Source organism: Verticillium nonalfalfae (genome assembly GCF_003724135.2).
Source record: "Verticillium nonalfalfae strain VnAa140/NRRL 66861 chromosome Unknown scaffold_15, whole genome shotgun sequence".
Classification (NCBI taxonomy): Eukaryota; Fungi; Ascomycota; class Sordariomycetes; order Glomerellales; family Plectosphaerellaceae; genus Verticillium; species Verticillium nonalfalfae.
The window spans coordinates 121,092-141,299 of record NW_021167240.1 but is presented as its reverse complement, the minus strand read 5'-3'; the positions used below and the strand labels follow the sequence as shown (position 1 = coordinate 141,299).

The 20,208-nt window shown below is 53.3% G+C and overlaps 9 protein-coding genes across 9 annotated transcripts; 4 read left to right on the top strand and 5 right to left on the bottom strand.

Moving 5' to 3' along the window:
• Positions 1-219: 219 nt before the first annotated feature.
• On the bottom strand, positions 220-2,080 carry D7B24_002163 (uncharacterized protein; the record flags this gene model as incomplete). The annotated part of the gene is made up of 3 exons (XM_028636378.1): positions 220-1,213; positions 1,278-1,883; positions 1,980-2,080. 3 exons carry the CDS (start codon positions 2,078-2,080, stop codon positions 220-222), a joined length of 1,701 nt encoding a protein of 566 aa, XP_028497712.1.
• Positions 2,081-3,183: 1,103 nt separating this feature from the next.
• D7B24_002162 (uncharacterized protein) lies at positions 3,184-4,268 on the bottom strand (the record flags this gene model as incomplete). The annotated part of the gene is made up of 3 exons (XM_028636377.1): positions 3,184-3,408; positions 3,472-3,902; positions 3,974-4,268. 3 exons carry the CDS (start codon positions 4,266-4,268, stop codon positions 3,184-3,186), a joined length of 951 nt encoding a protein of 316 aa, XP_028497711.1.
• Positions 4,269-5,220: 952 nt separating this feature from the next.
• D7B24_002161 (uncharacterized protein) lies at positions 5,221-6,192 on the bottom strand (the record flags this gene model as incomplete). The annotated part of the gene is made up of 1 exon (XM_028636376.1): positions 5,221-6,192. One exon carries the CDS (start codon positions 6,190-6,192, stop codon positions 5,221-5,223), a length of 972 nt encoding a protein of 323 aa, XP_028497710.1.
• A 679-nt stretch (positions 6,193-6,871) lies between these two features.
• Positions 6,872-7,928, top strand: PRE8 (Proteasome subunit alpha type-2; the record flags this gene model as incomplete). Its single annotated transcript, XM_028636375.1, has 5 exons — positions 6,872-6,915; positions 6,966-6,985; positions 7,049-7,099; positions 7,157-7,756; positions 7,810-7,928. 5 exons carry the CDS (start codon positions 6,872-6,874, stop codon positions 7,926-7,928), a joined length of 834 nt encoding a protein of 277 aa, XP_028497709.1.
• Positions 7,929-10,346: 2,418 nt separating this feature from the next.
• DCL2_2 (Dicer-like protein 2) lies at positions 10,347-12,041 on the top strand (the record flags this gene model as incomplete). Its single annotated transcript, XM_028636374.1, has 1 exon — positions 10,347-12,041. The coding sequence occupies one exon, from the start codon at positions 10,347-10,349 to the stop codon at positions 12,039-12,041; it is 1,695 nt and encodes a 564-aa protein (XP_028497708.1).
• Positions 12,042-12,418: 377 nt separating this feature from the next.
• DCL2_1 (Dicer-like protein 2) lies at positions 12,419-13,345 on the top strand (the record flags this gene model as incomplete). The annotated part of the gene is made up of 1 exon (XM_028636373.1): positions 12,419-13,345. One exon carries the CDS (start codon positions 12,419-12,421, stop codon positions 13,343-13,345), a length of 927 nt encoding a protein of 308 aa, XP_028497707.1.
• Positions 13,346-13,586: 241 nt separating this feature from the next.
• On the bottom strand, positions 13,587-14,897 carry D7B24_002157 (uncharacterized protein; the record flags this gene model as incomplete). Its single annotated transcript, XM_028636372.1, has 5 exons — positions 13,587-13,763; positions 13,864-13,988; positions 14,048-14,151; positions 14,203-14,398; positions 14,501-14,897. 5 exons carry the CDS (start codon positions 14,895-14,897, stop codon positions 13,587-13,589), a joined length of 999 nt encoding a protein of 332 aa, XP_028497706.1.
• Positions 14,898-16,045: 1,148 nt separating this feature from the next.
• On the bottom strand, positions 16,046-17,411 carry D7B24_002156 (uncharacterized protein; the record flags this gene model as incomplete). The annotated part of the gene is made up of 6 exons (XM_028636371.1): positions 16,046-16,228; positions 16,297-16,427; positions 16,479-16,591; positions 16,643-16,790; positions 16,935-17,312; positions 17,372-17,411. The coding sequence occupies 6 exons, from the start codon at positions 17,409-17,411 to the stop codon at positions 16,046-16,048; spliced, it is 993 nt and encodes a 330-aa protein (XP_028497705.1).
• Positions 17,412-18,740: 1,329 nt separating this feature from the next.
• Positions 18,741-20,124, top strand: D7B24_002155 (uncharacterized protein; the record flags this gene model as incomplete). The annotated part of the gene is made up of 4 exons (XM_028636370.1): positions 18,741-19,265; positions 19,329-19,626; positions 19,706-19,765; positions 20,069-20,124. The coding sequence occupies 4 exons, from the start codon at positions 18,741-18,743 to the stop codon at positions 20,122-20,124; spliced, it is 939 nt and encodes a 312-aa protein (XP_028497704.1).
• Positions 20,125-20,208: the final 84 nt, after the last annotated feature.

Sequence of the window (20,208 nt, the reverse complement as noted above, 5' to 3'; positions counted from 1 at the left end):
CAAGCTTGGACGAACGCACAAATCACGGCTTCGGCAGATGGTTGAGAAGGCCCGACATGGGACTGCATATGTGACGAAAATCAAATACAGTAACAAGACTTGTTGTTGCAAAGACGCATCCCTCGCTCCTGCCGCCAAAGCCCAAAGTATATGCCAATCAGACGCCCGCCACATGTGTGTATCCCTCTGGTTCTGTGTCCTTCTTGTTCTGCCCCGCCTTCATGCCTTGTACAGCAGATCCAGGAAGCCATTGACAAGGTCCACGACAACGCTCTTATTCGGAAGCGACCCGGCCACACCGTACAGCGCTGCCGAGTCACCCTTGGCCGCACCCTTGGCGCCCTTGCCCTCGACAATCCTCACCCTCTCCTTCTCCCGCTCCGCCTCGACAACAGCCTCCAGATCCGCCATGAGCTTTTCCCAAACCTTGGTGATCGGCAGTGTAACTGCCACATGGATCGCCGGCGGGTTCTGCAGAGCGTTGAGGTGCCATCCCTTGGTGCTCATCGCGTCCGCAATGTCGTAGATGTCGAGGTTGCGTGCCGTGAACGCCATGACCGACACAAGCGGCCTTCCCACAATCTCGAGCTCGCTCTCTAGTGCCGGCACCTCGTGGATCCTCTCAATCATCTTCTTGGTTGTGCCGACAATCTTGACGCACGCGTCCACGTAGCCAGCCTCGCCAGTCTTCATCAAACTCGTCCAGCAGCCTGCAATGAGAGCGCCAGGTCGCGAGCCTGCCATTCCAGGCGAGCCATAGACGCCGCCAGACCAATCTGGTGAAACGTAGTACTGGTACTTGCGCAGCGCGGCAGTGCGGTACAGAACTGTTGAGTTGCCCTTGGGCGCAAATCCGTACTTGTGTGTGTCGCAGCTAATACTCGTGACGCCCTTGAGTCGGAAGTCGAAGGGCTCGGTTTCGAATCCGGCCTTGTCCAGGAACGGCACCAGGAACGATCCTAGACAGCAGTCGACATGCAGGCAGATCTTCTTGCGGAGGGCGAGCTTTGACAGCGCCGTAATGTCATCGATGATGCCATGGGGGAAGTTGGGCGCCGATCCTACGATGAGGATGGTATTGCTCGTGATGAGGCGCGCAACGGCCTTGACGTCCACCTGGTGCGATGGCGCCGGGCATGGCACGAACTGAGCCTTAATCTTGAAGTAGTCGCATGCCTTGCGGAAAGCTGGGTGTGCGGTTTCGCCGAGAATCCTGTAGTATTCCTGTTAGTCGCCAATTATGAATAGCCGAGGTGGAGGTTGGATATGGGGCATACATTTCGGGCTCAGTGATGCCCTTCTCGTGATAGCCCCTCTGTCGCGCGCTCAGGCACGCCGAGAGGATACTGTCTGTACCACCGCTGGTTGAAACGCCGGCGGCGCCGGGAGGCGCGTTGAACATGGCGAGGACCATGGCGACAACCTCGGCCTCCATCTTCCGGACGCCGGGGAAGACGTCCGGGTGAATCGGGTTGGCGACAGTGAACTTGCCGTACGCCTCCGTCTGTAGCTTGATCAAGTCTTCCTCGCCATGGTAGACGGCGCCGGACACGTATCCATCCTCCCAGCGCGTATGGTCCATATTCGCAAGTGTGTCGAGCTCGGTGCGAATGACGTCGTCAGAAAGACCCTCCTTGGGAAGGGTCAGGTAGCGGGTGAGATTCGTCGGCACCATCTTGCCCTGCAGCTTGCTCAAACTCTCATTGACCTGCTTCTGCACCTGGCCGCGCACACCGGGGGCGCGCAAGAAGTAGCCATACAGGACCCTGCGCAGCGAAGTGTAGAACTCCACGATAGAGCCGATCAGGCCGCGGCCCTTCAGCTTCCAGAAGGTCTTGCGGGTCCATCGAACAACGAAGAAGAAGAAGACAATGTTTCGAAGACTGCAGGAAAGAAAGAGAACTGTCAGCGAACGCAGTCGAATGGGAGGTTACGCAAAAACACCCAGTCGTGTGGCACAACGAGAATCGCCGACTTACAGATCGAGGTTCAGGATAAGGAAGGGGTTCGTTTGGCGGGACTTCTTAACATGGTTGAAGCCATCCCGAAGGCTCACGGGCATCCGCGAGCTGCCAGGCATCTTGGTAGGGGGGAACAAAAAGCTCGGAACACTATTCATTCAGAAAATATACAAGGTGGCGACAATGATGTCTGGTGGTACAATTGGAAATGTCGGGGCGGATGCGACGGGCACGGCCTTGGACTTTAAGCTCCCCCAAGACCTCGAACCCCAAAGTCGATGGAAGGCGAGAACAGCGACCCGAGCCGTCCAAAAAATGGTGGGGCATGGCCATTACTTGGATATTTTGGCCCTTCACATGCCCCGGCCTGGCAGCGCCGTCAGTGGGGTCGTACAGGGGTTTTCCCCCCAAACCTCCCCCCCCAACATCTCTCTAGCGAGCCGAGGCCTTGCCGTTTTGGATGCTGGCTGACCTCATTTGGCTGCACCGCGCTGCAACCTCAGTGCCGCTTTCACAGCTCCGCGCGCCTCGATTCAGTGCCCGTCTCCACCCTGTTGAACATCACCAGACTGCGGACCTTCCAGAATGGTGGTTATCTTGTCGAGTCCGTAGGTCGTTGTGCAGGTGCGGGGGTTGGAAGTGGCTGTCACACGGGTTTGGTCCCTGTCTTGACATAGGTAAGGTACCTAGGTACAGTAAGTATCGACTGACTTTCGGAGTTGCCGCCGATTGGCTCACTGTCATGATGACCTCAGTTAGCAGTCGGGGGACTAACTTTGAACAAGAGATTAAGAGTGCGCAAGAGATTAAGAGTGCGCAGGCCGGCATGACAGTGCCGAAGGATTTGCAGCTCTCTCCTTACTCTCAGGTCTGGAAAACACCGTTGCATGCACATCGTACCTAAGGTAGGTACCTTGGGTGAGCTTGTCATTGCTAAGACCAAACATCGGGGGTCAATCCATTGCCTCGAGACCAGAGGATCCCAGGCCACCTATGTACCATCTAATGCAACACCAAAATCTACAACTATACAGGCCTCGAGGCCATCGAGGATGCTCCTTTCCCTAGGCTCTCGCATCACATGAATGCAGGAAAAGCAAAGAAACGCCGTCGTCCACAAATCCTTACACCCCAGCTCGCAAGTTCATGCCAAAACGCTGCCAGTGAAACGCCGCCGAAAGACATCGCGCACCCTTCGCTTCCATGTCCGCGTCAGTCCATCTCATTTATAAGCCGCGAATGCCTCTTCCCATTGTGTCTTGAAGCTAGCGAGCTCGTTCTCACAGCTTCTCTCGCCCGTCGGCGTGCAACCCGTCGCTCGAACGACATAGTCGCCTGGCCTGTAGAGCTCCTGCGCCTTATCATAGCGATTGTAGGCATTGATGGTCTTCTGCGGCACCAAAGCCAGCTTCGCGAGGATCGTGCCGTGCCACTGAACGAGGTGTTCCTGCGCGCGGCGAGTCAGTTATGTTTGCCTGTCAACCCCGCCCTTCTTGCTGAGAAGACTTACCAGCGCGTGACCCTCGGCCTTTTGGAAATTGTATGTCTGGTACATCGGGTCGAACCAGGTCTCGAGGAAGAACCGTGCCCAAACCCCATTCCGCACAACCCAACTGCCCGCCGATAGGCCCTCACGGTCCTGCGTCACCACAAAGTCGACATCCTTGCCTCGCAGTCGAGTACTTGTCTTAATGATGCTGTCGGGCGGAACGACGGGTTCGTTCTTGATCATGAATGCGTCGAGCGTTGCGCCGTTCATGATGCGCTCCTCAAGCGTCTTGCTCGGATCCATAATGTAGCCATCTTGCTCGAGATACCAGACATAGCGACACTCGGGAAACTTGGTCATGGCGTGACGGACTGCGAGAATCTTGGACCACGAGGAAGGTGAATCCTCGTCGAGGGGGTAGTCGCCCACATTCGCGATCAGGGTTTCGTAACCTGTGAGAAATACTGTTAGTCGACCGCCTCGAATCCAACACGTGGCTATGCCCTGGGGATCATGTTCCTACCGTGAAACGCGGCGTATCGCTCCCTATTCTCCCGAATGCTCTGCACGTACGCCTTGCCGTACGTCGACTCGTCCAGCACCGTCACCAGCACCACCGGCGGACTCCCTGACGGCTCCCAGGCCACTGTGCTACGCGAGCCAAACAGCTTGGAGATGATCCATAATGTGCTCACGACAACAAGCGCCACAATCGCTACGGCTCGTATGCGACTCCGTCGCACCGACGGCAATTTTGAGGACCGCGGGCGGAAGGGCGCGGGGTTCGAGCTTTTCCGCGGGGGGTAGGCGAAATGCATTGTACACGGTGTCGCCGGGAAAGCCGCCACCAAAGATCGAGTCCAGGAGATCGACTGACTGTGCCAGAGTACAATCTTCAAGGAATCACACTTGCGTTGCAGCAACGGCGTGATGTATTGGGCGGATAACGTAGGCGGGCAAAGCCGAAAGGGGATGCGCTCGATTGAGGTCGGGACGACAGGTGCGCAAGGGTTGGAGACCACTGAGTCGAGACCCAAGGGATGGTATATGAGTTTGATCGAGGCGCCGTGTTCGGTCAGACAGAATACATCGTGTCTTAAGCGTGGAAGATCCGCCGAAGAATTACGTTAAGGTTTACTTGTCAAATGCAACTCGTTGAAGCCAAGACCTCGAATTGAAGATTCGGGATCGGCAGCAATGCATACATGGTGACCAGGGTGTATCCACATCTGATAGATAACTGTTCCGTTTAGAGCGATGTCACTCATTCCCAAAATTGGCTGCAAACTCATCAAGTTGAGTGAGTAACTACGATCACGCATGAAGGCTATTAGGGTGATAGGTAAAGTGCATAAGTGAGATTGAAGATATAACTAGTCCCTCAATAAGCTTCTGGAAATGTATCAGCTGAGGCCAGCAGTGATCACGAGTCTGGCTGGTATGCCATGATCACCACGGAAGGCGAGGAGCAAAGCTCCAAAGCAAAAAGCTCTGGAGCGGTGCTCGTCATTGAGGCCGATCGTCTTCTGCAGTTCCAGATTGGAAGAGACCAAAACGGCCGCTTCCAGAGAACAAGCAGTGACTCAATCTTTGCACACAGACTAGTTGACACGATGTGGAAGAGAAACTTCGAGGCAACTTAAGAGTGTGCAATGCAGGCTATCAGCGGTAGTTGCCGGGTTGGACCATACAAACACGCCTTTTCCGATACGCGCCGCTGTCACCATGCTTACGATCATGACACATCGTCTTCCTGTGCAGCGCACCAAGTTAGTCCTCATCATCGTCTTCGTTACCCACATCCAGTACACTGTCGCCGGCTCGCTGGAGGACCGTATGGCTCAGTGAGTTTACAGCCTTCCAAACGGTGTATATGAAGGTCATAGCCCCGATCATGACGAGGGCCCAGCTGATACCTTCGCTCCGGTTACGACCGCCTCCTCCGCGACGGCCACCTCCACCCATGATGCCGCTGGCTCTCATGTTCCACCATTGCCATGGTGACATGGCAATGAGATACTTCAAGAAGCCGACAATACCAAGAGAAAGGAAGCCCTTGACGAAGTGCTCGTACCATGTTCCATCTCCAGGAACGTGTACAGGCTCTGGAGGGCGACCAAAATCGTCAAACGAGCCAACAACAGTTTCTGCAATGGTCCCGACCGGATCAGCCCAGAGGTTGAAGATGGGATCTGCCACAAAGCCCAGCAAAAAAACCGAAAACACAAACACAAAAGCCGTGAGGCTGATTTGCGCGGTACCGCTCTGAAGCCGTGTGCCCCAGGATAACCGACTCAGCTTGTATTGGTACTTGCATGTTGGGCACGTGAAGAAGTTTGCGGACTGCCTTGTCTGGTCTGCGGTTCTCCAGGCTCTCAGGCAGCCCTCATGAACGTACTTCTGTGATCCTTTGCACTTGCAGGGCGATATCAGGCGACCCAAGCCGTCTGCAGACATGTATACAGGCTTGGCGCCAGATCCCATCATGCCGACTAAAGTGCTTGTGTTGCCAGTGCTGGGCCACGTAGGATTGCACTCTTCAAGACATATGCGACAACTCCGCGGACCATAGTGTCGTTGACGCGGCTGTGGTTGTGGTTGCGACTCGAAATCTGCTCTTCTTTGATGAGGCTCCGTGTGCTGGGACTCGTTGTGGTTTGGAGATTGGCCATCATGATCGCTCGCACTACTGGCGCTCGGGACGTCGTCGGGCCAAGTCCACTGAGCAGTAGAGGGGTCCATTCTAAGTTTTAAACAGCTTCGGATAGTGGCGTGGATCTGTGGTTGAACTACAGGCCCGGTGTGGGATGGGGGTGTTCAGGTGCAGGTTGGGGCGGAAAACCAAGCGTGGTCAGAAGCTCATCAATGTGGCTGAGAGAGAGCGAGCCGATCAGACAGTGTCCGCCATACGTGGTGTTGAGGGAGAAGAAAAGCTAGAGGTCAGGAAAACGTGTCTTTTCGTAACTGGGTAGGGGAGAGGAACTAACTACCCGAGAAGGGCAGAGGAGGACATCGTCCTTACGATTGTTAGAGGAGAGAAGAATGGAAGAACCTCGCAGAAGCAAAAGAAGATTCCTGGTGTCTAACCTGTTGCCCCAAGCTCCTCTCCCCGCAATGGGGCTGGTCGCCAATCATATGCGCTTGACGAATGACATAACCAGACTTTCTCTATCTTGGGCTATCATCACGTGACGCAGCACGGACCAGATTTAAGCAGAGCCTGGGCTTGTCAGTATGCTGGAGCTTGACGCGGCGCGAGTTGCCTGGGAGGGAAGCAAGAGCTACAGCCTACGACAGTGATCCGTGCGAAGCTCGAACCGCCTCACCACATTCAATTCCGTAGCGAAGGCCCCATCAACCAAACACCTTTGTCAACCGATCCAAAACCACTCACTCGTCACTTCACAGACATTATCACGCCATGGCTGATCGATACTCCTTCTCGCTAACGACCTTCTCGCCGAGGTAGGCATCCTGTCATGGTTCATCGGAGCTCCTGTACTGACCTCATCCAGCGGCAAGCTGGTACAAATTGGTATACCCTTACCTCATCCGCAACGGCGCCTTGATTGCAAGCTCAAACGCTGACATTTATCAGAGTATGCCCTCAATGCCGTCAACCAGGGCGTCACCGCCCTAGGAATCAAAGGCAAGCCATTCTGCCTTCCGTCTCGAAGCTGTTCGATCACTTGCTAACCCTGTGAAGCGACAAATGGCATCGTCCTCGCCACCGAAAAGAAGTCCTCGTCACCGCTAGCCGACCCCAGCTCTCTGTCGAAGATTAGCCTCGTCACCCCGAACATCGGCATGGTCTACTCTGGCATGGGCCCCGATTACAGAGTGCTCGTTGACAAGGCACGCAAAGTGTCGCACACTGGCTACAAGCGCATCTATAACGAGTACCCTCCGACACGGATATTGGTTCAGGATGTTGCCAAGGTCATGCAGGAGGCTACTCAATCTGGCGGTGTTCGGCCGTACGGCGTCAGTCTGCTGATTGCCGGTTGGGATGAGGGCATCCTGCCCGACGATGAGGAGAAGGAGGCTGCGGAAGGCGAGGAGAAGAAGCCCAGCGGCAAGACCGGCGGTATTCTGAAGGGCGGGCCCATGCTGTACCAGGTTGACCCGTCTGGCAGCTATTTCCCATGGAAGGCGACTGCCATTGGCAAGAGTGCGACGTCGGCGAAGACGTTCCTCGAGAAGCGGTACACAGAGGGACTGGAACTGGAAGACGCAGTGCACATTGCCCTTCTGACCCTCAAGGAGACAATTGAGGGAGAAATGAGCGGCGAGACGATCGAGATTGGTGAGTACAAGCAGCATTGGCCTCGGTGACGTCGATATACTAACAACTGCCAGGCATCGTTGGCCCTCCGGCGGATCATCTGTTGGGAATTGAAGGCGTTGAGGGCGCCACTGGTCCTCGTTTCAGGAAGCTTACACCCCAGGAGATCGAGGATTATCTGACGAACCTTTGAATGAATAGCGGATAATGACCGTCATCACCGTGTAACATAGCAGCAATAGAGGGATGTGAGGGGGCATGGGATTCTTCAGCCTTCATGCAAAAGACTCTGTCATGATGGCTCACGGAGACGATGGCATCTTCGGCATTTGATTGTCGCCTGTAGAGTTTGTCTGCCTTGGACCGTGTCTGACTTGACAATGTGCATGCGAAACCACATCGCCCTGATGGCCATGAGGTACTCAGGTACGTTGCCAACGGCAATGAAAGGTATCTGCCCATTTATCCACCTACCTAAGGTACTTATCTGCCTAGGTAGGTAAGTAGAGCCCCTTCCTACCTTGCCTGACGTGGCAGCTTGTAAAGTCCACCACACCCTGCATGGTATCGCATTGTCATGACTCTTTTGCAATCCTCATTTGAGTGTTTGCGATGCGTCAGGATCTGCCACTCAGGGGCCGAGCAGCCATTTCCTGCATATCTGAGCTGGTCTCGCCAGCCAGAATCTGGTGGGCCTCCTGCAGGCCACTCACTCCATCGCTTCCGCCAACGATATCTGCCTGACCCTCGAAACCCTTGCCTCTTCATCTTCCAACCGCCACTGCCTCCCCCCGCACGCATCCTGAGAAAGAACCACAACTGCCCAAAACATAGGACGGGACTGATCATCCATTGCAGTATCCTGAGCTATGTGTCCTCATTGACCCATCTCGGCTTATTCGCTCCCAACTACGACCGCAATTACGAGTGGCTTGGAAATCGTGAAATACCATACTCATATTGTCGGCGCTTGCAGCGACACTACGCAATGCTTGACGAATCGGAATCAATTTCTGCTTCTTTGCGGAGCAGCGGATATCCAATTGACGACGATTTGACTCCAGAACCAACGTCGGACTCAAACAACTCGACCTCCCTACCGTATGGCCTTCAGGACGACATCGGCCCCCTTGCTGCTACCCAGACCCAGTCGAGTAACGTCACAATCAATGCACGGGCATACCAGTTGGAGATGCTGGCGGAAAGTCGGAAGAGGAACATCATTCTAGCTGTGCGAACCTACCCTCTTGCGCCAACTCAACCTCGATTGACACCTCCATAGATGGACACAGGCAGTGGCAAGACTCAAGTGTACGTTCTCTGCAAGCCGAACCCGATCATTGATGCTGATTTTTCCAGTGCCGTCCTCCGAATTCGAGCAGAGCTAGAAGAAGGGGCTTCAGACAAGGTTTGACAAACTCACTTCGCAGCTTCGCAATCACTTACAGGGTTTTAGCTAGTATGGTTCGTGGCTCACAATGTTGAGCTTTGCGCTCAGCAGCATTCTGTATTGCAATCTCAGATTCCTGCAGTTCAGACCAAGCTGCTTCTTGGCAGCGATAATGTTGATTCATGGTCCAACCAAGAGACATGGAACGCTGTGCTTCTCAACGTCAAAATTGTGGTGTCAACCCCTCAAGTTCTCTACGATGCCTTGAGCCACGGCTTTGTCCAGATGAGTTCATTATCCTTGCTTGTCTTTGATGAAGGTATTCAATCACGGCAATTTATCAAGAGTTTTGGCCCTGACAATGGTGTAGTGCATCACTCTACGGGGAAAAGCGCTGAGAGAATGATCATGATGAATTTCTATCACCCACGCAAACAATCGGCACTCTGGGTTCCTCACGTCTTAGGACTGACCGCAAGCCCCATAATGCGATCTAGGCTCGAAGGCCTTGAAGCACTGGAACGGACACTGGACTCGGTTTGCGTTACGCCCAGATTGCACCGAGATGACTTGATGACCCATGTCAAAAGGCCCACGGTCAGTTATGTTCATTACGAAACGACAGATGCCAAGGGTGGGCCCACGCCAGTCAGTATATCAAGTCTTCGCGAAGCATGCAGAAATATGGACATCAGGCAAGATCCATTCGTTCTCCATCTAAGGGACAAAGGCACTGATCGAGCACGACGTGAGCTCATCAAGGTCCTTACAAGCTACGAAACATATTCACAACAACAAATGAAGTCTTTCTTTAACCAAAGCTTGCGAGTCCTGCGAGATCTCGGGCCCTGGGCAGCCGAATACTACATTTGGAAGGTTATCACGGATTTTCTGACAATCACTGAAGCAAGTGATCACCGCATGAATCAATGGAAAACCGAAGAAAAGCAGTATCTTGCCAACATCCTTCGACAAATAAGTATCATCGAGCCGCAAGTCAGCATGCTAAGTACTCATAACACATCGAACAAATTAATGATGCTCATGGAACACATGTCATCTAAAGCCACCGATGGTACTGCTGGGATCATATTTGTCAAAGAGCGATCAACTGCGGCGATGCTTGCACACGTGATTGAGTCGCATCCACTGACACCGAATAGGTACTCGAGCGTTGGGGTTGTTGTCGGTACTTCCAATCATCTGGTACGGAAGAAAGATATGTGGGATCTGTCTCGAGCAGCCCACGAGACGGAGCCCCTTCTCCAGTTCAGATCTGGCCACCTCAGTTTGCTCATCGCCACAAGTGTGCTTGAAGAGGGCATCGACGTTCCTGCCTGCAACCTCGTGATCTGTTTCGATGAGCCCGAAAATCTCAAAGCCTTTGTCCAGCGGCGCGGCCGAGCCCGGAAGAAAGATTCTAGCCTCGTGGTTCTTCTCCCCGGGACAGACTACGTGCCTCAGGACTGGGAAGGCATGGAAGCGACAATGAGGACACACTACGAGAAAGAACGGCGCGAAATACGAATAATGGAGCAAATCGAAGCATCCGAGTCTACAGAGTACGAAGAGTACATTGTCGAGAGTACCAATGCCAGACTCGACTTCGAGAACGCCAAAGCGCATCTCAGCCACTTTTGTGGGCAACTTTCTCCTGGGGAGTTTATAGACAAGAGGCCCGAATACATACCCCGCGTGGTAGACGACAAAGAACCTCCATCTCTGAGGGTCACGGTACTATTGCCGAGTTATATTCCAGCTGCCGTCCGTCATGCTGAGAGTCGGCGAAGCTGGAAGTCGGAGCATCAGGCCTCAAAAGACGCCGCTTTTCAGGCATACCTGGCTCTTTACGACGCGGGACTGGTCAACGAACACATGCTTCCACTCACGGCCAAAGACATCGTACCCGCAAACGAACCTCGAGTAGCAACCTTGCAGTGCAATGGCCTCTTGAACGTCTGGCTTAGTATTGCCCAGGCCTGGATCACGAGTACTGAAATCTGGTTAACTCCAGTACGCCTCCAAGATGCGACGGGATTGACGCGAGGAACGTATATCATGAGCATGCCGGTAGCATTGTCGGCACTGCCTTCCACGCCGGTGTACTTCGATCGCGAAGGACCATGGCTTCTGGATTTTGGCCCACAAGAACGAAAGGAAAAGCTTGAAGTGCCTGATCATTCTTCAGTGCTGCTTGCACTCCACTTTGGCCATCGCTGGGACATTGCTCATGGTCAGCAGCAGGTGATCAGGTTCGCTTCACAGGATGGCGAACTGCATATTAACCAGTTAAGTGCACGGGGCTTCACAACCACAGATGCCGACCGAGAGGAAATGCCGTACCTGGTACGGGACGAGTCAGGATGCCCGTATGTGTACGGCCACTTTCTCAACAGCAAGCCGTCACTTGAACTTATTCAACGACCTTTCCGGCGCATCGGGGACTCTCCAGGCTTCCAAGATGCACCCAGCAACATTCCTTACTTGGCTCTTAGAAAGTGGCCGCGCCACCCGGCCCTCCTGCACCAAAAGAGCGTCAACGATTCACTGCCACAGGCGACAAATACGAAGCCATATGCGAGGGTTTATCCGGCACCGTGGGCGAAAATTGACACGATCCCACTGGATCATGCTTACTTTGGGGCGTTGATCCCTTCCATTTCACACATTGTCGAGGTTCGACTGGTTGCAGAACAGCTTTCCTTGAGCCTACTTCGTGACCTCAATTTCTCAGATCTCTCTCTCGTTCTGACGGCCATCAGCACTAAGGGCTCCTTGGAGGCCACAAACTACGAGCGTCTTGAGTTTTTGGGTGACTCTATCCTCAAGCTTTGCACCACGGTCAATGCTGCCGCTCTGCGTGCGTTCGCCCTCCTTACACTCTGTCATACGTTGCCGCAGCTGACACTAGCTTAGACTCTGACTGGCCGGAGGGCTACTTATCATGCCTGAAAGATGGCTTAGTTTCGAACTCGAGATTGTGTAGGGCTGCACTGGATGCTGGCCTTGACAAATTTGTTCTAACTGAAAACTTCACTTGTCGCACGTGGAGGCCTATCTACGTCAACGGCATGTTGGAAACAGGTGCTCGCGACTCAGGACCCCGTGAAATATCGACTAAAACGCTCGCCGATGTTGTGGAAGCACTCATAGGGGCCGCATACATTGACGGTGGCCTCCCAAAGGCAATTGGGTGCATTTCGATCTTCCTGAGGGAGCTTGATTGGAAACCGTTGCCAGCTTGTCAGGAGATCCTTCACAGTTTGGCGCCCCCTGATGTGTCTTTGCCGCCAATGCTTGTCCCGCTGGAAGAGCTGATCGACTACACATTCACGAAGAAGATTCTCCTGATTGAATCGATCACGCATGCCTCCTTCACTGCCGGACATGTGACTGGCTGCCTTGAACGTCTCGAATTCTTAGGCGATGCCATTCTGGACGACATTGTGGTGTCCCATCTGTTTCCCCTTAACCTTTCGCACGACAGGATGCATCTCCTCAGGACTGCTTCGGTCAACGGCGATCTTCTAGGTTTCCTTGCACTCGAGAGCCATGCCGAGGAAGACGAGGTGATCATTGATGTCGATTTTTCTCCTTCTGATACGGACCTCAATCCTCAGAACCCTGCCGGGATGGAACAGAAGCTCAAACGGACACGTCGGAAAATCCCTCTTTGGAAGTTTATGCGCCACTCCTCAATAGAAGTTGTGCAGCAGCAGACCAAAGCTGCCGGCGCTCATGCCGATCTCCGAGGGCAGATCATTCACGCTCTGAGACATGGGTCAAGCTACCCCTGGCCTCTTCTCGCTCGCTTACATCCCGCGAAGTTCTTATCCGATATGGTCGAAGCTGTACTGGGTGCCGTCTGGGTCGATTCAGGGGACATGAGCGCGTGCGTTCGTGTGACGGAACGACTAGGCATTCTGCCGGTGCTGTCCCGACTGGCAAAGGACGACGTTCATGTGCTGCATCCGAAATCAGAGCTGGGAGAGATCGCTGGTCACCGGACAGTCAAATATCTCCTCACTTTGCCCGAGGACGCAGCCGGCCTGCAGAGTGCAAAAATGAAATATACCTGCAAGGTCATGATCGGGGATCGCTGTGTTGCAGAGGTGGATGACGGGGTCGCTCGAGATGAGGCCGAGACGAGAGCTGCAGAGATTGCGGTACGGGTCTTGAAGGATGAACAGGCTGACGCGAAACAAGCAGCAGAATCCTAAATTGACAGAGTCCTTGGGTTCTGGCTTGTTGATAATGATAATGATTACTCTCATGTACTTTGATGACATGGACGCCCATGAATTAAGTAGAAAAGACCAGTCCGTACACGCAAAGTTAACTCGCGGCCAGCTGAAGAGAACCGCTACTGTTGTGGGTATAGCGAAAAGAAAACGCCTTACAAAATCTCTGAAAGTATCATCAAGGCACACAGCAAGACGTAACAAGGTTGAACATGATTGTTCAGTCGTCATCTTCGGTGAGGTCTACTGCCCTCGCTCCGTTCGCTGTTTTGGTATATTTCCACTCGCGCTGGGATGGCGGCATTGTAAGGTCGACTTCGTCTCTCTCACGCTTGACGGAGGGCTTTTGCTCCGTCTTCGCCACCGCTTGGTTCTCTTCTTTAACCCGGCTCGGCCTCTGTGCCAGGTCAGCTTGCTGCTTGGCATGCGATGCTCCCCGAGACAACGCAGGAGGCTCCGTCATTTGTGCAAATAAGTTAGCTGTCTATGAGACTTACATGTAATGAGTGGAGATGTTGAGCTGCTAACCGCCTGACCTGCTCGGTCGACATGCCCTCGAGAACTTGCAGTTCTGGATCGGGTGATGGAGTGCGGGGAAGGATCATCTCCTGCTGAAGAGCCCCTTGATTCTATGTCAGCAACGTTTTCAAGTACCAATATCTGCGTCGTGGAGATACACACTTCGAGATCGGTATTTGAAGTTAATCACAGCAAAGGCTTGACGGCCGAGCACATAGTCGACCATGACATGGCGGCTCGCCGGCAAATCCGCCCCATGAGAAAATCTCCCATATTTCAGTCCTCAGTTCGCTGAAACATGCGTTGAAAAGACTCACGATGTGCCATGGGAGATAGCTTTGCCCTTCAGGGATTTCTCAGACAACTCCGACGTATTGGTAGGAATCGTCGAATCAGGCCTCTGCGCCATCGTATAGCCTATGTCGACACCAGCGAAGAAGCGTAGCTGTATGAGTCCCAAATGTTTCGCTGCCTCAAGGTCACTCGCAATGCGCGCCGTATCCGTGTCGTCCACTGGAGCTGGATTAGTCTCGAAAACGACCGCATCGAAGCGGCCGCCCTGACCGCCAGACGAGGGCCAGCATGGCTGTGCCAACAGTGGACGTCGTCACATACCTGTCGACACGGCAGAGAAGACCAACTTGAGAAGGTGGACATATCCAGGACGAGAGCACGACTCGACTTTCTTGCCGTCAAATCGAAGCCTGTCAATAGTTCCCTGGCCTGGCCGAACTGAGGCGCACTTGGAAGAAACATGTTTTCCATCTACGGAGAGCTCCCCAATTACAGTGTCGCACGGTGGTGGGGCATGCTGGGCGACCTCTCTACTCATATGGACCTGAACGGTAAAGGATGCATTATCGATGGATTCGATGTACTTGAAGATCTGATGTCTAGCCGGCATGTCGTTCACTTCTCGGGAGGACACGTCGTCGTCGTCGTAAGCCTCTGCTCTCTGGCCGTTGACTTCGACCCAGGCGTCGATGCCTGGGACTTCACGATCGATGGGCATGGTTCCAACGTGGGATTCCAAGTCTTTGGCCGTCTGGATGATCTCGAAGTATCTCAGTGGGGGATACGTCAAGGCGGAATGAGAAAGACGTAATTGGCAAGCGCTGATGAGGAATCGTGGGCTTCTTTGAGGTGGGTATAACCTGCCATCTAAGATGCACCTCGGGCACCACGTTTTTGATGGGCGGGGTTCTCAGGCACCCCTCACCGTGCGGCTAGGCAACCACTAATGCCTTCGCTCAGTGCTGTATGTACCTACCAGGGAGACCTGATCAGCACGCCGCATAGGTACGTAGGTAGTGTGGAAGCCAGATAGATAAGGCACCTACACATCCCTCAGTCGCAGTACACAAACCATACCAACAATCGCCTTCTGGACTCTGTGGTCGAAGATGGCTTGGACTTCGCTGGTACATTGTCAGACGTGCAGCGAATCAACATGGCGATACCACAGAATGTCCGGGCACTGTACATGCCGTCATGCAATTCTGCGACAGCCAGTTGTGTCTGAGACGTCTCCAGAGCCTCAATAACGCACTTGTCGCTCCGAGCAACTGCCATCAACGTCGTGGAAACAATTGCACAGCAACGTCAACGAACCCGACTCCCACCCTCTCGAAGCTTTGAAAGGTAGGGTTCACATTACCTGAGGTAAAAGCCAAAAAGCTGTCATACAGCACATATAAACGATTAGTCACAGATTTAGAGTAACGGTCATCACGACCGGCATTTATTGCACTTAGCCCCTTCTCCCCTGCCTGCATCGTGAAGGACGACACACGAAGCGGTGCTTGTAGGCATCACATGAAGAGCATGTTTCCTCTGTTCTCAACCAACCCTGTCAACATCTTCAAAGGCCCGTTTCTATGTTATCTCCATATTCCTGCAATCGTCTTGTGCTGGGAATCCTTCCTGTCTCACACTCTTTGAAAAAAAAAAAAACCCCTTTGGAAAAACGCATTGAGGTCCGAATAGAGCCACAGGGCCGAGGAAGACGGAAAAAAAGCCAAGTCGACCCGACTACAACACTGACATTCCCGCAGTGCTTGCTTGCTGTCAGCTCAAGTTCCCGACGGCATGATTTTCGGCGCATATAACTGCTCGTTGCACACACCTGTTGAGAAAAACAAGGTAGTCTGGTGGCCGCCTTCATTCGTCGGTCAAGTCAATGACGGGTATCGAGGGGTCCATGCGAAAGATCTTTCTAGGTCGACCTCCTTCAACCTCCTCATTCAGGCTGTATACTTCGTCAATGTGCCGTTTGCCGCCGCGCCGCGCCGCCTCGTTGGTTCCCAAATTCGTCAGCGGCTCGCGTTGTCTGTCATGGTCTCGCTGGAATGCCAGTCAGTATCGCTCAGCAGGCTTTTGTACTTGATCTGGTCGATTTTCCCCTGACAAACCTTCATCTGTATCAGCTTTACGCGAGCTAGACGTTCAATCTCGTGCTGTGGTAGTGACTCCATCTTCGGAACTGCGTCATCGTAGTCGGGGGGAGGAGTTCGTTGCACGACTCCTTCCTTCTTGAGGCCCTCTAGGGGGGAAAAGTCAATTGAAGCTTCATGGATGTCGTGTTGCAACTTACCCATGGATCGGTACTTGAATAGGTAAGACATCACCGGGCGGCCACGATCCACGATTCGAGTCCGAGGACGCCTTCCGTCCCCATGGCCCGTAATGTCCTCCGGTATGGCATAGCTATGAATTCATTAGCAACGGAAGACTGTCCAGCGAGACAATGCCACTGACGATGTGCTGTGCGAGAGTGCTCTTCCTTTCAGAGCTTCTTCGGAGATCTCGGAATACGGATACCCGCTGGTACTGATCCTGTGATCCGTCTGCTTATACGTGTTGTCGCGACCGTCTTGCTGTCGGTCCCTGGTACCGGGGATAAAGCCTGTAAATTCTACCCACCGAACGACTATCTCAATGGTTCCAAGTGCCTTTGACAGAGCGATTTCTTCAGGGGATGTCTCATCAATGACTGAACATAGGTCAGATCTGGAGGTCGCCAACTTGAAGGTGGTGCGGCTACACTTACCGGTGGTGAGCGAAGAGAATACAAACCTTCGAAGCTCTTTCTGGTAAGGGTCACGCCCGGGCCCTTTGGCGCCAATGAACTGTGTAGTATATGTGTAGCTTCTACCATTGCGTCGCAGGTTGCAAGCCTTCACGTTTCGCTTGCCCATGTGACTGCCATCGACGAGAAGTTGAAATTCTAGGCAGAATTCATCATAAATCCACTCGTCCAGGGAAGGATCATCCTCCACTGAAATGACGATCTCGAAACCATTGTCGTCCTTACTTTCGATGAAGGTGGACATCTCCCGCTGCGCGCGGCCATCGGTCGACCCTTTGTAACCGAGGTGGGGGTTGGGGTCGGGGTGCTCGTGGGCATCTCCATAGTCCCCCATAAGACCTGAGGGTATGTTCCATTAGCTATGAAGTTGTTGAGGGCACTGTTGTCTCGCCACTTACGAACAGCAACATTGATGCTCGGTAAGTCTTGGTGTCTCATCTTGTCGTCTGATTCTCGTTCACAGCGTGTAAGAGAACTTGGGTATCAGGAACTGATTCGAACCCTGGCGAGGGACACTTGGATGTCCAAAGATGCGTGGCTCGGGGCATCTGATGATGCGGCAGTAGGGAACAATCAATAGGAGGAACAATCCCTAGTAGTGGGTTGTGAGCCGGAAAACCCAAGGTTGAGGTCCGTTTGGTGGACCTTACAAGTCTGAAGGCACGGAACTATCTAGGGAGGTACCTACCCCCGAACTTACCTAGGCTGCAAAAGCTGCCTTCCAGATACAACGTGAAAGACTCCGAAGGCAGCAGCTTCTGGTGGTAGTCCTTCCCAGAAGTTAAGATAGGCAACTCGCTGTACCTAGGTACCTGCCTATATAAACCGAATACATACGCAATACAGCTGCCCTGTTTCGCATCTAAATTACCTGCGTCAGAGGTTGGACGACTGGTTGATTTTCCCACATTTTCTTTCTCAAAATCTCACATGAACCTTGGACGTCGAGGTAACTTTCCAGGTTCAGCAGGTTGTAAGCCAACTCTCACGATCTTCTTGTCATTCTATACTGCTTCTGTTCAGTGTCGATGAAGGTCGCCCTTCAGAGCACATGAAGCGAAGAAGAGTGCGATGTGCACAAAGCTTCCAGATATCCATACAAACATAGCAAGCTTCTTTCTTGGTTCCACACCTCAAAGTCAACAGAGGTCTGGGGTGGGTCATTGTGCCAGAAAGTCGGGCGGTTAGTCTACAATACCTCGAGGTACACTATGCAGCAGCCGCCGAGGTAAAGCAACGCGATGCAGACTTTATTGGCAGACCCCCGAAGGTCCTCATGAACATTTTAACTGCCGAAGGTCCTGGTCATACGAACGAACGGTAGGTGGCCTGCTGCCGTTTGTCCGGTGGCTTGTCAACCAAGCCGAAAGGGATTAGTGATTTTACGCGATGTCCAAGCTCCATGCGGTGGCCCCGCAACCCCCGGCATTTGAGCTCAAGGTTCACTGGATGAGACAATACTGCCCCTCATCTTGATGTCTGCTGATCGTTCGCTTCCTCGATTAGGCGGCAATGACACAATCGGGATTTGGAATTCCATGCGTCGGCCGACCAGTGTCCCCTTTGACCCGAAATGCTTAAAGTATGGCCATGGCCTCCGCCTGATATCCACTCCTGCCCAAGTCTCACAGTTCCCACGCGCAGCACAAAACCAGTGACCGGAACCTCCTCAGGAGGTAAGGACGACCTAGTACACTTATCAGAGAATTTCGGCCAGTGGCCTCCATATTGCCTGATTCCTCCATCGCCAAGGACATCGAATTCATAATGCCTCTGAGCGACCAGTCTCTCGACCGGCTTCGAGCCTTAGTGGACGATTCGGTAGCCGATCAGAAGAAGGGCATTCCTGGGGTTACAGTCGTTGTCGTTGGCAAGGATGGAAAGGATCTCTTCGCACATTCGGCAGGCAAACAGGGAATCACCTCCGAGCAACCCATGACTCTTGATAACATCTTCTGGATAGCCTCATGCACCAAAATGCTGACAGGTGTGGCGTGTATGCAACTGGTGGAACAAGGTCTTTTATCACTGGACGATGGAGAACAAATCGAAAATCTCTGTCCTGAGTTGAAGGACCTCAAGGTTCTCCGATCTGACGGTGTGCTGGAGGAAAAGAAGAACCGCATTACCTTACGCATGCTTTTAAGCCATACCGCGGGCTTCGGCTACACATTTTTTAACGAAAGGCTGAGAGACTGGTCTTTCCCCGCAGGAATTGACGAGTTCTCGGGCCGCATAGAGGATGTCACTCAGCCGCTCCTGTTCCAGCCAGGAGAGGGATGGGAGTATGGTGTAAGTTATTGAGCCCCTTCGTGCCTAGAACCCCTATCCCTAGTCACTCTGACCAATGTCCAGGTCGGTATTGACTGGGCTGGTATTGCCCTTGAACGCCGCACAGGGGATACTCTGAACACCTACCTGCAGAAGCACGTGTTTCAGCCACTTGGCTTGAAGAACATATCGATGTTTCCAAACGAAGACATGCGGGCCAAGTTGGCACACATGCATGCACGAGATCCGGACGGCACCCTTCGACCCAGAGATCACCTACTGCGCCGCCCACTCGTGGTGGACCTAGGCAACGAGAAAGAGATAGCGTCAGTCTTCAACAGTGGTGGCGCTGGTCTGTTCGCGAAGCCTCAAGAATACACCAGTAAGCGCTCGAGTCCACTGTGACTCGCCTCTTGCGTGATAGACTGGCCTTGTGCTTGATGGCTGACTTATTTCGCCAGAGGTTCTCGCTGTTCTTCTAAATAATGGGACCTGCCCCATAACCGGCTCCCAGATACTCCGTAAAGAAACGGTTGAAGAAATGTTCCGGAACCAGGTGTCCTCATTCCCCGACTACGCTCGGCAAGGCATTCCAGCGTCGAAACCCGATCTCACGAACCCGGTCTCAGAACTCTACCCTATCCAGGATAATGCACCACAGGGTTGGGGGTTGACTTTCATGCAAGCAAACAGCAGCGCCACTGGTCGATCGCCAACAACTGTGCAGTGGGCTGGCCTTGCCAACCTATGGTGGTGGTGTGATAGAGAGAAAGGGGTGGCAGGATTCGTTTGCACTCAGATCCTCCCGTTTGCTGATGGCCCAGTCCTCAACTTGTGGGCTCAGGTTGAGGTCGAGGTGTACAAAGCGCTGTCTCAGTAGCTGTCTGCCCTGAGTCACAGGTGTCGGAAGCCAGGTTGCTAAGTAGGGCCCGGCAGTGGCCATGTGCTCGACGCATTGGTTCTG